The sequence below is a fragment of the Limanda limanda genome, chromosome 11, assembly GCF_963576545.1.
Source record: "Limanda limanda chromosome 11, fLimLim1.1, whole genome shotgun sequence".
Lineage (NCBI taxonomy): Eukaryota > Metazoa > Chordata > Actinopteri > Pleuronectiformes > Pleuronectidae > Limanda > Limanda limanda.
In genome coordinates, this window is record NC_083646.1 from 8,000,395 (window position 1) to 8,016,989 (window position 16,595).

The 16,595-nt window shown below is 41.2% G+C and overlaps 1 protein-coding gene across 3 annotated transcripts; it reads left to right on the top strand.

The window, feature by feature from the left end:
• The first annotated feature begins 1,030 nt into the window (after window positions 1-1,030).
• On the top strand, window positions 1,031-16,039 carry thrap3a (thyroid hormone receptor associated protein 3a). 3 transcript variants are annotated; one of them, XM_061080669.1, is made up of 11 exons: window positions 1,036-1,226; window positions 6,257-6,401; window positions 9,798-10,703; window positions 11,084-11,770; window positions 11,926-12,098; window positions 12,560-12,671; window positions 12,978-13,062; window positions 13,863-14,044; window positions 14,145-14,322; window positions 14,471-14,614; window positions 14,746-16,039. In XM_061080669.1, exons 2-11 carry the CDS (start codon window positions 6,280-6,282, stop codon window positions 14,983-14,985), a joined length of 2,829 nt encoding a protein of 942 aa, XP_060936652.1. In that variant the 5' UTR covers window positions 1,036-1,226; window positions 6,257-6,279; the 3' UTR covers window positions 14,986-16,039. The 3 variants fall into 3 exon arrangements, with proteins under 3 accessions (XP_060936655.1, XP_060936653.1, XP_060936652.1); XM_061080670.1 differs by lacking the exon at window positions 14,471-14,614 and having other exon boundaries at window positions 1,033-1,226; XM_061080672.1 differs by lacking the exons at window positions 13,863-14,044; window positions 14,145-14,322; window positions 14,471-14,614 and having other exon boundaries at window positions 1,031-1,226.
• Window positions 16,040-16,595: the final 556 nt, after the last annotated feature.

Sequence of the window (16,595 nt, forward strand, 5' to 3'; positions counted from 1 at the left end):
CCACTGCCTAGTCGCATAATCCTTGGTGATTTATAAGATTAACATGATAAGATATCATGAGTAATCCCCCCATAGAATATAAAAGTACTTTAATGATCCACACACTATCAAATGACACAGATGACTTGTAACTTGTAAAGTATTGAGAGTTGAATAGACAGTTTTTCAGAGGCTGCACTCTATCGTTTTGAAGTTATTATATAACACTCTACTTACAAAACCCATTGCAAGTCATATTTCATATTTTAGACCGGTGGTTATGTATCTGTTCTGATCATGTGTTTTTGTGTGGCTCCTTTGGGGTTAATATAAAGTTAATTTGTGGGAATGACAGCAGCTGTCCTTTATTGCACAAGCACAACATGTACTTGGGCTTGTGCAATGAAATGGATTTCATTTTTTTTTTTTTTATTCAGAATCAACATAATATATATAAATTGTCTATGTGATCACTTTATTACACCTTTTATCACTCATCCAACCGCTCTGCTGTAAAGTGCTTCATATTTCCACAGCGTGTTGGAACTGAATAAAGTCCACATATCTTTATTGCTGGTGTCATATTAAAGCATTTAGGTTACTTAAAACAATATATGTTAATGTTAATCTAAATGTTTTTGTCCTCCATATTTAAATGAACCATAGGGGGGAGGGGCATATGAAAAGTTCAGTACAACACCACCAGTATGATCAATAAACTGAATTTACATTTACATTAACAAAATATTATTAACACATTTTCTAATAAAGATTATAGCTTATTTAATAATGCAAAGAGTGAGAGTGAACCACACACACACAAACTAGAGCAGCTCCCTGGAGGAACACATTGACCACAGTGAGTTTTCGACTGGGATTACTGGTCTTCTATAGGAGAAAGGTGTTATTATGGGGCATCAGACCTGTCATATTACATAATGTCCATTTTAATAAAGTGTAAAGTGAATTGTGACGCACCTCAGCGCATGTTTTGAGTCCGAGGTAAAGGCGGAAGGAAACATGACCCTGTGAGTGGCACCGAGCAGTCACACCCCCCTCTCCCTGAACACCGCAGACTACAGCAGACACACATACACACAGAGAGACACACACACACAGACACACACCATTGAAACGAGTTGAGGAGCCCAGACTCAGTGAAGACCGGAGATATTTAAGTCGTTCCTGCAGAATTACGCGTCGGTGGCTGAATGTGACGCGGAGACACCGAACCACAGCGCAGACTGGTGAGCTCACTGGTTTCATTCTTTCCTTTTCCTTTTCCTCAGTGAAGGAACGTGTTTGTGAAATATTGTCTTTCCAGTGTCGGCAACGTGGAAAGTGAGAGTTAAGGGGAAGTTGCGCAGCTCGGAGAATGATCCATGGCGGAGAAAAAAAGTCACTGACAGAAATATAATTGGAGACAACATCAGTTAAGCTGTAAGAGAAAGTATGGGTATGATATATTCTGGTGTGATGTGGGCAGATTGGTTATTTTCTTGACTTGAATGGTGCGTCATTACGCATCTGCTGCGCACCAGGAGCCAGAGAGGGTCCAGCCCCTCCAGGACACGACCCCCTGGTTTGACCATGCTTTAATTTGTACGCCACTGATGTCACTGAGTCATTTGATGGAAGCTCTGAAGAAATATCTTCCAAGAACTTACATTTTTTTCTTTTGTTATATATGTTGAATTTATTTTTGGGTGGATCCTTGGACCTATGGAGGATTCAAGGAGACCTCAGGAAAACCAGTTGTTTAGTTTCCCCAGCTGCAGTGGAGCTGTTGTTTTTGGTGGTTAGCAGAATGGCTGCTGTGATTGCAAGTTTTAGTAAATTGTCCCTCCGCCTACTGAAAACAGTGACAATACCAAATTAAGCCAAACAAGTCTTATATAGCAACAAGTATAATCTCCTAGACGTGACTTTCCTGTGAATGCTTATCTGGTTGGTTTTGTGGACCAATGTGAATCTATTCCTGGGGTCTTGTTATATCCCCATAAAAACAGAAACACGTTTGAGAACATTATCATGCATTTTCCTGCTGGCCTACAGGATCCGGGTTGAGGTCAATCCTCTTTAACAAACACCATTCGCACGAAAAGTACACACACAAGGAAAAGGTGTTGCCACACAGAGAAAACACAAGCTGGCACGCACTGAGAACACAGACCTGCCTGTGCCACTTTGTTTGTGACCATTTACTGATCACTTGAACTTTCCATGTTTCCATGTCACAGTGCTGCAGTGGGAAATAAGACTGTTTGCAACTTTATTGATACCATGTGGGCACCTAGCTGGGGCTTACAAAACCTGTCACTCATAATACCCACAACAGAGACACCCACTGTGTGTCCAGCTTTATGATGATGAGATCCTGCAGCGCAGCAGAAAACACAAACATCAACATATACAGATTGAAAATTTAGAATTTATAACTCCGAATTTGTCAGCAGACCAAAATAGGGAGGACCTTAAACTATTTAGTTCCAACTCCTACACAACCGGTCTCGACAAAAGCAGTGATGACAGACAGCTGAGAAGCATGACAGTGGGAGGATGTCTCAGTGACACGCTGCTTTGAAACATTTTCCACACAAAAGTGGCCTCATGTTCATAGTATGCAAGGGCAGTTTTTACTGATTTCCAGATTAAACTAGTATAATCCACTGGTGTGAGCCGTTCACAAACATATTGATATCTGCATTTATGTATGCATCAATTTAAAAGTTTTAGTTAGTTGTGAAATATCAAGCCTCACTTATATTTCTTTGACATTAAAGTTTGATAACATCATCTTGGGAATTACAGACATTTTAAAATATCTATACGAGCTGATGTATCATATATCTGTAACTTCTATACTCTCTAATATCGGTAACGGCATCAGACCCAAAACATCCATATCCATCAAGCTCTAGTTTTCATCTTCTAAATGTTGCTGTTCTAGATTTTCTAATATAATTACATGATTACCCTGCTCACAATACAGTGGTATTGAATTGATTCAGTTAGCAATGGATAGCCAGAAAGATGCTACTGGGATCCTGATGTCGTGAAACTTGAGGTCAAGCTCAAAGCCGAGCTGAACGGTTCTCTCATCCGCCATCGCAGCCAAATGGCAAACAGCATTGTTCAGTGAAATCTCTGCATGAGATCATCAGTGACAGTAGCTCGCTCATAAGAAACAAGTCCAAGACCAAATGAGTGAATGAAGCAGGATATTCAGAAGCTTAATTTGGTTATATTCAATATCCAAAAGAGGAAGCTGTGGGTTTTATCTCGTACGAGCAAGCCACAAGGCTTTGCTTCCCATTAACCGCCTTCGCGTGTGAAGTGTCTCGCTACATTTCAATAACCAAAAGATTGCGCCAGTGACAGTTGCTGTGGCTTTTCTGAAATGGCGAGCGTGGCGTCTGCAGGGGCACATATAGATAGCAAATGTGATTCCAGCTGCCACTGCGGCATCCCAGTCTTAATGATAGAGCAGTTGATTGACACAAGCGTTTCTGCTCATACACATCAAGAGCGTTGTATCAAGTTGCTGGGCCATTGTTGATCAGAGCTGCTTCTGATGTTACATGAAATAAACAGCTGATGGGGATTATACAGCTGCTGCTGCCTACTGCCAGCGAACTGAAAATCATGAGCGCATTCATTGTATTGAACTTGTATCCATGTGGGGAACTTTAACGATTGTATTGTCTCACTAGTGCTACTCCATCTATTAGGAGTTCTCCTGTCACCAAACCCTGTTGTTCCAGCTCTTTACACCAACTGTTTCCTATCCTGCTTTGTTAAAGACCCTTCTGCTGTTCCAGAATTTTTCTCAAAGGCTACCAAGGCTGTCCATTCAGAAGCTAGTATATATATTAGTTTATGATGATTCATTAGATCTTTATTTACAATAAGGTGTACGATTAAACTGTAAAACATCAATCCTTAATTATATTTCTCTGTCATAAGGGTTTAATAACATCATCTTAGGAATCATTGCTGTTTTTTTACATATATATATACATACTGATATATTCGTCTCAGACATTTTCTTCTCCTGAATATCGGCCCCTCAAAAATCCATATCAGTCGAGCTCTACCAAGAAAAATATCATCAATAGCACAATCAGTAAGTAACAAAACCCTGAGAGGGAAATACTGAAGGTGGAAGTTAGACCTTTAAAACAGGAAACATGTTTTGGTGTTGTTTGACACTTTAAGGGTGGTAGTGGGTTATGTGTTTTTTGTTGTTTTTCAGGTTTAGACTGATAAAAGGTGAGAAAATGTAACATAAAGTCGTGACAAGTATAGTCAGATGAGTGTTAGCGATCGTGTGCATGTGTGTCACTGACTGCGTCCTCGTGCCCTGGTCTAGTAGCAGGTGATTAAAGGCCCAGCTTGCCACAGTCTTTCTGAGAGGCTGAAATCTCAGTGATTACGCTGCCGACCACACAGAGCGAGGAGCGACAGCTGCAGCTGGTTATCTATCGACTCAAGCGTTCAGAGAGAGGCCATCGAAACTGATCCCACTGTTCAAATCTACCAGCTCATTTCCATATTGAGCGCTGGAGGCTGAGGCAACGCTCCACCTATACTGCACACTGCTAAGAATTAGGGTGCACAATGAATACAGAAGTCATAAATCACTGGTGTCATTAGTGGGGGAAGCCCTTTTGTATACAGTTTCACAGAAAAACTATTTTCAGCCATATGAAAGAGTCTGAAACACAGATGTGTTGGCTTTTAACATTTTCATACAGCTTTAACAACGGATTCTGAATAATACCAGTTAAACATTTCCTCACAAGTTGCCATTTCAACTTCTTCTTACACTATATTAATATTTTCAAAGTGGCAAGCTGTCAAAAGGTTTGACTTTTTAAATCACATGCCACCACATGCTGGAAAGGGGGCACATCTGAATGCCACACGTCCAAATGTGCACAGTAAGCTGTATTGGCGGTCTGTTGAGGTTGGACCTTCAGGAAATGATTCACTGAAAGCCAAAAACAACAAGCTGCCAGAAATGAGGAGAGTGGGAAGTTCACAGAGCACGGGGAGGAGGTGGGGGAAGATGGATCCATTTCAATCCTCTCCAAAATAGTAGCAAGGATCGGGACCTCCGTGTGATAGCGTGCACCAGTTTTGAAATCCCTGTCATGTGCAGTCGGCAATTTCCTCCTTCCAATGTCCCCGAGGACGACTCCAATAACGAAAGATCAATTATTTGATCCCAGGCATTTACTGTTCTCCGAGGTGCAGATGTCACAAACAAAGATGTTTTAAGGAATGAGATGCTCTTACTGTTAAGAAAAATGGGAGTGACCGAGAGAAGCCCTGGAGGAGTCAGGAAGTGGAGGCGTGTGTGCACTGAGCAAACAGTCAGAGGTGAGCATCTCTGGGAGCAGATTCACAGCAGATCTTCAAAAACAAGCAAATGTAATACGCTGAGGCAGCTTTAGAGGAAATAAACTATTTTCTAATCGACAGTGTGTGGGGGGTTGAGTTGAGTTCAACAGTTACAAGTACTTTTTTAATCATGCATGTCAATGGCTATTTTATTACTTCCTCAAGAAAATGCTGAGCACAAATTTATCTGTTCAAATCTTTCACTTCCTCTTGTCTTTAATTGTGGGTGGTGTTCACTTGGTTTACACACATATTTATATATAGATCTAGATATATGTGTAATAATGTCAAGAACCTGAATTCCATCAAAAAATACAACTTAACGCTAAATTTGTCTCGTCTTCATGTGAAGCCTGAAACTTAGAGAACAAACATTTCTGCAAGGCTTATTGTATAGATATTGATTTACTGTGCAGGACAATCTCTGGTGTCTTGTGCACTAACTCAAGGAAACAGTTGACTCGACAGTTGAGAAGTCAGATGACTGATGGAAGACTGCCCTCTATGCAAATGATCAGTGACTAAATAAAACAGGTCTTGTTTGGATGCCCTACACACTGCCACAGATTTCCTTCTTCCTTTATCACAGCTGCTCTGCTTCTTGACTGACTGACTTTGAAGTCAACGAATCTCGGATGGCTAATCTCTGCTGGATATTTTATTTCAAGCATTTTTGACCCGTTAGGCTTTCCATGATAATTGCTGATTCAGCTGTTCACACAGATGATTAATAATCATTTTGTGCAGCCGGTGTCTTGAAAAGGTGACCGAGTAGCCTTCTTTTTTTTTTTTTTTTTTCTTACGGACTATTGTTTGAATCCATCTTTTTTCCTGAATCCTAACTCGGACATACAACTCTTTTTTGTGACAGTTTGAGGTGGACTGGCTGCTACGATGTCCAGATCCTTAAAATCTGCCTCGAGGTCTCGGAGCCGCTCAAAGTCCCGATCAAGATCCCGCTCCACCTCTCGCTCCAGGAGTTGCTCCAGGTCCCGGTCCAGGAAGCATCGTTACAGGTAGAGTCCATTCGATGAACCACCCCCCACTCTGTAAAATCTGTTGTCCGTACATGTCTTTGTTTTCTTGATTGTCCTTTGCAAAGCTTTGTGATTTCAGTCCTGAGCCTCCGTCTGCAGCAAAGTTTAACATATTAAAACAATGTTTGTTATGATTCCACAAAGTTGTTTATGAAGGAATGAGACACTAGCAGCCAGGGCAGCTGACGAAGTGCTGCTTGACACCAACATTGATTTAGTTTCCTGCGGTTTGCATCTTTCCCATTCAAGTTCTATTTAATAAATACATTTTGTCTTAAATGATGAATGGTACATTGCTTTTGAGAATAAAAAAATCCATACTTGCAGGCAGTTTATTTTTGACAGTGGGAATATGTCAACGGACGGTTCAGTGTTCTGTAAATATCAGCCTTCCCTGTAATAATTTTCATCTGTAAGACCTGGTCTCTTTCTGGACTTTAAGAGTTTGGTTCTCATATGAAAGCTGCTGCAGTTTATTAATGGATTTGGGTCTGACCCAAAATCTGGGTTCAGCTTCTGTATCCAGAGGAAATTGTTGTTTGAGAAAGATTTCAGCTGCGGGTCGGTGAATTAATTGAAGTTTGAGTGAATATTATTGAATAATATAGGTTGCTTACACTCCCTTGGAAAACATTTGCATATACACTTAACCTCAGTGGCACATGGGATATTGAATCAAGCCTATCAGCAGCATTTGGGGTTTGCTTAAGAAAATCATTTAAATAAACGCCCTGACTGTTGATCTGCAGGCTCTGATGCTTCTGCTGCTTCGGGCAGAATGACTGTGACATGGCAGTAAAAAGGCAGGGCAGCTCATTTCCTGGCAGCTCCACAGCTCCTATTAAAATTGTTATAAAGAGACATGGAAGGGTTCTAATAAATCCACACTGTCACAGGTCTGTTGAACCGTAAAAGGATAGATTCACACAATTGCATACATTTTACATAAATACTGATTGACAAATAACATTAGAGAAGAGAAACAAACAGAGAAATAATTAAATAAAAAAAAAAAAAAAATTTGGCCTAAGGTGCAATGTTGACAGGTCTGACAATTAAAAAGAGAGAAACATTTTGTCCCTGTCGACGCCCCTATATAATTAACACTTCAGTGCTTCAGTTCAGTGTGTGCTCTCCCTATTGATTTATCACAAATAAAATAAGAGTAGAGGAAAAACATGTTGTGCAAGAGTTTTATATTGGGCACAACACAAGTACATCTTTAAAGGAGTATTTACGGTGGCTTAGTCAGACTTGTAAAGTGTCCAGTTCTTGTATTAAATGAATCCTCCCTGAACTGGTCGAACAGCTCTTCTCACTGGCAAACATAGAGTCAAAAGGATTCCAGCAGATTTTTTTTTCCCCCTTCTCGTTTGGTGCATGTGACTCCTCGCTTTCCCAGAGCTGCTCAGAGGAGCTGCAGTGTCTGTAGCTCGCGCAGTGCTGCTCAGTGCGCTGCCTTCTTTAATCATTCTGTATTCCAATGAAAAAACGCCGCACTAGGTGAGTGCTGGACTTTATCAAACCTTTTGATTGTGGCTCTATTGTGTGTTTGCATGAAGTGTGCCTGCGTTACTCTCTCTGTTGTGCGATGATTTGTAAGCTTTGCACGTATATTTTGGCATGTAAGCTTCAGCAAGTAGTCGTATTGTATTAAGCTTGTCATTGACAGAGCAGTTACTTTTTGTTTAGTGACAGTTGTTGAAAAAGTTGCTGAAGACAGAGTTGTATAGAAAGATTGATACAGGCTGATGTCAAGACCAGATGTGGTACATTCATGATCTCAGTGAAGGCAGTGTACAATTGTACATGTTGAAATGTGTTTAAGTTTAAACATAGAAGTTTGGCTGATGATATCACTAATGTAAAGTACAGAACCCACTGTGTCGGAGTTATACTGTGGAGACTACGTTCCGGCTTGAATACAACACAAAGCTTTTTTTTCCATGAGCAGCTCAGCAGAGACATCATGTGGACGAGTGTGAACCTGCAGCCACGCTCAGCACTGCTCCTCTGGGGGGTTCTCTCAACATGGAGGCCCACATGTTCTATACTAACATGCAGTGTGTTTTACCAATTCAAAGTGGTCTGTGGTTCCTGGACAGAGCAGCCATATGTATTCTGTTCATCATTCCTTTCGTGGTTTGGGCAAGTTTCATGAATGGGGAAATTGGTTTCAGATTTTTGGACGTATGTTTCTTTTTCCATTCACTGGTCAGTTTTTTTTAGTCGTAACGTTTATATTGCATGACAGCTTGATGTACTACAAGCATATACGTTTTTATTGAATTATAGAATCTGAATTCCCAAAGTTTATCTTCATTTTTGACTTGTTCAGCAGCTAAGTCACGTGTGATGCTCTCCCTACAATGGACCATTGTTTGAAAAGTTTGTTCTAACACTTTTGCAGTAGTTCACACAAAGGTGTTGCACTTGTAGGTAACATGACCTTCTGTTCAGTTCACAGCCAAACCAGCTCCAGAGAGAATTCCATCTCTTCCATCTTTGAAGCCACCATCTAATTAATTTCTTTCAATGTTTTAGGTCATTATCTTGTTAAGAAGATGCCAACTAAGCCAGTCTTACTTTGCCTTTTTACTCAATATACTGAACCTTACTACTACTGCAGTTCAGTAGTGTCCCGATTATGAACCACAGGGAGTAGTTTGTTCCAACACTGTCTTTGTACAGAAAGTTTTGAAGTAATCGACAAAATCTGGGGCACGTGTAGGAATTGTTTACATTACCTTTCAAGGCTTCATTTACTTGCATAGTTACAGGAAATGTGTGGGCGACTGCTTTCCTTTGAACCATTTAAGGTTATTCACAGGACTTTATGGAAATAATGGGGGTGCTCTAAAACTTTAGACTGGTAAAGTATGTGAAGCCATGTGGCCAGTGGTTGCATATTCAGTTATTTCTTAAAAAGACTGAAGAGCCTGGTTTACAGGGGTGTAGTAAAAGTGCAATAGTAAAGTTTGTCTTTATAAATGTTATTTGTCCACACAAACATTTGTCATGTTTTTTTTTGTTCAGCCATGTTGCTATTTATTTTATTACTCAGGTCTTTCGATATTTATTTTAGCAAAAACCAAAGCTTTTATATACTGACCAGGTTCAATCATGATCAAACTGATGCTTACTTAAATATTCATCCTGGTTTTGAGGTTTTACTGTATTGTCTAACAGCAGTGAATCCATTTATTACATATATGATGTAACTGATGACTTTAGGCTGTTTTTTGAATATGTTATGGTAGTGGTGTATTGTATTACATTGCATTGCTGTGGAGGTTTCAGTTTTGGGGCCAGAACCAATTGTTATATCCTTCATGAAATTAGTTACGCTTTTTCTTTCTCTCCATTATTTCATAGCTCAAGGTCTCGGTCACGGTCACGGTCAAGATCTCGTTCTCCATCTTACAACCGAGACAAGAAATATCCAAGAGAATACCAGAACAACCGGGAGTTCCGGGGCTACCACCGCGGCTTCCGGAGGCCGTACAATTTCAGGGGCCGAGGGCGAGGGTTCTTCCCACGTGGTCGCTTCCAGCGTGGAGGTGGTGGGGGCGGCGGCGGCCGTGGCTACAACAACAACAACAACTTCCGCCCAAACTGGAAGAACTACAAGCAGCACCCTCAAAACCAACAACAACAACAACAGCAAAACTATTCTCGTGGTCGAGGGCGATCGCACAATTTCCAGAAACGCCCAGAGAGCCCCACTCATGGCCACTCTCACCGCTCTGACCGATCCTCCTCACCTTTATCCAGACTTTCTCAGCATTCGTCTTCCTCCTCGCACTCATCCTCTCCCAAATGCAGGCCAGCCTTGCTGCTGGCTAATCAGAACTCCAAAGATTTGAAAGAGGAGACCTCGGCCTCAAAGGAGGTCCAGAAGGGAGGAGGGGAGGATGGGGGTCCGGTGGAGCTTGTCGGGGCGTTGGCAGGAGATGCTAAAGAAGGCGCAGGAAGTGAGAGAACTGAGGGGAGCTGGCAGGGCCAGACAGACTGCAGCAGCAGCCCAAAGAGAGCCTGTCCTGTGGCAAGTTCTGCTGTTAATGCTGGTCAGAGCAGCCAAGCTACAAACCAGTCTGCCCCCTCTAAGAACACAAATGACAACAGAAATGGTGCCCCCTCGTGGCAGACGGTGTGTAGTTCATCCTCTGCAAAAAAAACCTCACATGAAGGTCTGAATCCAATGCTCTCCAGCTTTGACTTCTTCTCCACTGAGGATTACCTGGATGGAGATAAATCTGCAATCTCCGTTGCCTTCAGAAAGTAAGGCTGATTTTACTTTTCTTCTCTCAGATCCCTTCTAGAAAACCATGCAAGATTTGCAGAAATACAAATACCATGTTGAGAGTTATTGTTTACTGCTTAAATGCTTTCACATGCTTTTTTTAGGTCATACAAATCTTTTGTTTTGGTTGGTCAAGTTTAGATTGTAGTAACAGACAAATAATATATTTAGGTATTTGGAAAGTTTAAAAAGAAACTTGTGTTGTCTTCACAAACAACATTGTTTTTAATTCACTATGCCTGTATCTTTCATCTGACACTACTATGTCAGTGCTGTTTTAAGCTGTTAATCTGATTTAGTCAGTTGTCTGTCTAAGTAGTTGTTGGATGCAGCTCTTCATCTCCTTGTCATTGTTTAGGTTTCTGGAGGAGCAAAATAAGAAATCTGCATCTTCTTTGGAAAACGGCAAAAACGCAGCGACGAATGATGTGGATATGGATCAGGGGAGAGTAAATGGCAAAGCATCAGCCATTAACACTGACTCTGTGTCAAGGAAGTACAAAGGGGACGGGAAAGTGTTGTCCCTGAACAGCTTCCTGAAAAGTTCTCCCTTTCTGTCTGCTGATGGGGAGGAAGAGGAGGAGATGGTCATCACGCCTCATTCAAAGCCACTCCAAAAAGACTGGCACAATGGGGATGAGTCCCCTAAGCTAAAAAGCCGGGTCAGTCCATCAGCCCGAGAGCTGTTTGAAGAGTGCTTTGGCAAATGGAAGAATGGGACTTATTCACAGGTGGCTAACAGTGACCTCGACGCCATGGCAGAGGAGATATATCTTAGAAAGCAAGTTAAGGCCTCGATCTCTGCAGCCGCCCTCGGCAAGAGGGAGTTGGCAGGGAAACTTGACGAACTGTCCCCAGACATGAATTGTAAAGCCAGGAAGATGGCTAAATCTCCCTCTGTCCCATCTCCTACACCTCCATCCAGGAGGAACTCTGAGAGAGAGATGTTCATGGTCAGGGGAGAGGACTCGTCTTTCGTGTCCTCAAGAAAACAGGAAGCGAAATGTAATATCAAAATGGATTTTCCTGGAGAGGGTCTGCTAAGGTGAGCAGCTTACTATCGTTTCTTGTCCCATATTCAGTCTTTCAACAGTGAGTTGAAAACAATCAAAAGATGATGTCAGTATAAAATGTTGTTTTATCCAATCCAACACCTATTTTGTGCCTGAGACAAAACACTTAACTTTTTGTCACTTTCAGCTCTTCAGACATGTTAGCTGAGGAGCGACAGTTGTCTCAGGATCTCGTGCAGGCCTCAAAGAAGGATCAGGAGTTTCGCTCCATCTTTCAACACGTTCAGGCTGCTCAGTTGTCCAGGAGCCCCTCTGAGCTGTTTGCTCAGCACATAGTCACCATCGTTCACCACATTAAAGGTGAGGCCCCTCTGTCTCTAAGCCATGTCATTACATACAGTATTATTTACAATGTACAATCATCTAAACTGATGCTAGTTTTTCAATAATTTCAGAATCACAGGCCATGTTGCATTTGCTTTGGCTGCAGAAGTTTTTCATACTAGGCTTGTTTTAATGTTCAAATCTGTGAAAAGCAACATCACATTTGAATTTTGAAAAAGCAACATTGTGTATTGAGATAGATAAAACAATAGGGGAGGGAAATATGGAGTAAATATTCTGGAAAACTGTTAATGGAGACAGAGACAATTCAGGTATGTCTGCTTTTGGTTAATCCACTGAATTAAAAAAATGACAAATCAGGGTACTTCATCAAAATGATGAAAAACTCTAATCCATATCCAACCTAATCCTTAATGATCTTTTAAATAAATCAAAATGTAACCATGGCTGTTCTTTATGACCGTTTTCCTTTACAGCGCAGCACTTTCCATCTTCTGGCATGACTCTTAACGATCGGTTCACCATGTACCACAGACGAGCCGCAGAGAAGGAAATGACGAAGCCAAGAAAAAGCCCAGAGATTCACAGGTAGAGTCGCCTCTTGAGTGACCCTCTCACCTTCAGTGTGCTGTGGCTTCACCACCTCTTTTAACAGCTTTCAGGTATTTCTCTCACCTTTTGCTCCCTGAAAACCCACAGACTACCTTCACTTATTTGTTCTTGTGCTTGGTGGAGACGGTTTTATTTCCTCACCAGTGTGATTCTTTTCCTTTTGTGTTGGCTTCACAATTCTATGCAGCTCACGGTTTGTTGTTGTGGTGGTGGCACCTGTGTACTATACGTGATGCTACGTTCATTTAATTCTGTTGTTTTCACTGTGTTTCTCTCTCACAGAAGAATTGATGTTTCTACAAGTGCTTTTAAGAAACACTCTCAACTGTTTGAGGCGATGAAAAGCTCAGACGATGGCACTTACAAGGTGACTGAACATTTTGCAGTATGAAGTATGTTGGAAAAACAAACAACAGCAAAAAAGAGTGAGCGAGCCAGATGCCTTTAGACTGCACTCTCTTAAAGCCTGTGGCTTTGCTTGAAGGAAGACGCTCAAAGTCTAAGAAATGCAAAACAAGGCACTTTGACTTGGTTGTTTGTTATATCGCCTTCACACATGGTGAATTGGTTATACTGTGGGCACAAGCCTGACCACGGCTATTGAATCAAATAAGGTCAAAAATGGAAGCCACTGTGCCAAAGCTGTTCAGAGGACTCTAAGCAATTATCTTTGTAAGTATTTTAATCAGGAACAGAATTATCCTTCAGCAAGTACTATGTGCTTCAAAGTGTACTTACATGCTAAACCTTTTGAGTAGACCTTCACAGTGTTGGACATGCATGGGCAACCTCTTGTAAACATGAATCATAAATAAGAGATTTACATTCAGTAAACTTGATCATAGGAAACTGTATCTTCTTGTTCTTCACTATTCAATACTGGTGGTTTTGCATGAATGGCCAAAAACCTTTAAAGTGCATGTACACCAACTATTTCCCACAGCATATAAGACTGGTTTCGCACCACCCCACCATAAAATAGCTTCTAAGTCTTATTAAAACATGCCTGAGTTTTATTCATGCCAATTGGCTTTCTCCTGGGTTTGTCCCCATTTTCCATTGACATCATTTAGATTACAAGCCAGCTTGGCCGAGAGCAGACTGATAGCATCCTTGTGCTAATCCAAAGTCTGTGGACTACGATGTTTTCTGTTTTGATTTGCTCAGGATGGTGGGGGAAAAATAAAGGGTGACCCAATGGACCTGCGTTTGGATATTGAGCGGCGTAAAATATATTCCACCCATGAGAGAGATAATAATCAGGATCGGGGACGAGATTTGGGAGATTCCCCAAATTCTAGCCGAGAGAGATCCCTGGAAAAGTTCTCCAAATGCCCCAAGAGATCAGGGTATGTGCAATTGCCCAACACAACTTTTTCCGGGGTTAAATACATTGTACAATAAACAGTTGGACATGAAGGACATTGCATCTACCCTCTCTGATTTTAGGAAAAGTAAGAAGAAGCGCTCTCGATCACGTTCGTCCTCGTCTTCCTCATCAAGAAAATCCCAACACGAAGGAGATTTGCCCCTTAACAAGTCTGATCCCAAGGATGAAGGCTTTAATAGAGTCCAGCTCGGCCAAGGGGAGTTACCGGGGTCTGAAAGAGGAAGGCCACGTGGATTTGTGAGTTTAGACGTTGTTTTAAAGAGAGATCAACTTCACTTTTGGAGGAATAGTTGTGTCACATTACACTGTACATTAGACTTTCACAGTTTGTGCCTTCAAAGGTTTTGCTTCTTTTCAGTTCCTTTTCTTTTTTCTCTAATTACAGCAAGTACGAATTCGGGGAAGGGGCTGGAACAGAGGCAATAGTCAAGGGAACACTTCACATAGTAACGCCATAAACATGGTAGCACAACAAAAAACTGAAGGCTGGGAACCAGAGTACACACCTAAAAGCAAACAATACTATCTGGTAGGATCTGTCTCCTACCTATCCAATAGTATCCATTGATCCTATTAAGCACATGGTGTCATTTAGTCAGATGTAGCTCAGGTTTGTCTTTAGCTTGACATCCCTCCGTCCTTTTTCTTTGTTGGTCACAGCACGACGACAGAGATGAGGAGGCGGACGGCAAGTGGATGGACAATCAAGGGCGAGGGCGAGGAGGCTTCTCTCGTGGAAAGGCACGTTTCATTATCCGCAATGCCACCGGAGGTTCCAGCACCAATAACCCCAGATGGGCCCATGACAAGCTCCAGGTCAATGGAGGGAAAGGTGGTCCTCAGGAAGAGGAAACTCGGCAGGACCATAATGGCGGAGATATAGATGGAGATAATAATTGAGCCTTGAAGCAGTCTGCTGAAAATGTTAACGGTCTTCTGTGTTGTTGCAGGATCTGACTCATAAATACAGATTCAATTGTTTAAAGGTCCTATCGTAGGATATGTTCCTCACTTGGACTCAACCTTTCCCTACATTAAATACAGCTTGTTACCAGGAGCACTGTTTGAAGGGTGAAATGCTGTTTCTCATGAAAGTTCACAACTTTGTACTTCATGTTCCTTACTTTTTATAAAAAAGACATTTTCTGTGCATCAGCTTGATAATCAATACAATGTAGATCATATCAACTTGTGCCACATATTGGTGAAAACTAAGAAATTTTATCTTGAGTAGATTACAAGATGAATGCATTGTAGAAATACATTGATTAGTTCCAGTAAATGCATCGGAATCTAATTCAATTCCCTAAATATTTGTGTGGAAAAAAAGCAGGCATGTTGTTTTGAGTGGTATCTTGTGTGGATTAGAATGACAGCAATAAATACACTGTAGTTTATGTTAACAACACAAATTCACTGTTCAGCTGACTCAGCACTCGACAGACGACCCCGATTTGACGGTGGGACCAAACTGTACGGGGTCAAAGGTTTAGCTTTATAGTTTTTCATCATGCTACATCCGACAGGTCTACTGTACAACACATTTATCATTAAACATTTCTGCTATCTGAGATTTCTACCCTTTACAGTGGCTGTGCGCTTGATCATCAGTACCACTAATCAGTTCACAATATTTATGTTGATTTAAGTTGGGAGTTGAGACATTATTTGCTGTTTTTGGAACTTGCTAGACAGGATTGTGATTTAATAATGTCAAGGAGAATGTGTTTTTATTGGACTAGATTTTTATGTGATTTTTGTTGGCTGATTGCAAACTTTTCCTCTTAACCCAGTTGTGTAAATTGTGTGCAAGAATGACAACGGTACGATAGAACAGATCTAGAATTCAGAGAATAGTTTGTAAGACAAATACAGAGCAGTTTACATGGCAATCATGTCTACTCATTACTCATTTGCCAATAAAATTGAATTGCACAACTTGTGCCTTACCACGGGTGCTCTGGTCTTATTTGTACAACACAGGCCTTCAGATCGAAAATTCAAAAGCACTTATCTGCTTAGGAAATAATGCTCTTTTTAAATAGGTATTGTTGTCATCTTTTTTCTCAGAGATTGTAAATTAAAGAGATTTCTTTGATTCCTTGCCTCGGTGTGTTTTTTGATGTTCTCTTACGAGCCACTTTACAGATGTCATGAGGTTTTCTTGACTTAATGTTGTGTGGAAAAGATCGAAAGAAGTTGGAAGCAGCTTTATTAATGCCCACAGGTAGACCTGCATCCGCTGCATTACAGCAATTCTAGTTTTGATCCAAACTACTAAACTGCACTAAATCGCAGACACTCACAGATATAAGTCACCTAAACATAATCACATGAGCAACAACATAACCTCCTTGGTGGAGAAACCAGGTTATGAGTACAGTGACTCAGCGTGGATTTATTACTGCTCTATCAAGCAGGAAGCCAAGATTACTTCCTTCAAGCGGAGCCATAATAATAATGAGTCAGACTGTTTTCTACAATCCAGGTTGTAGAAAACACTCCAGACC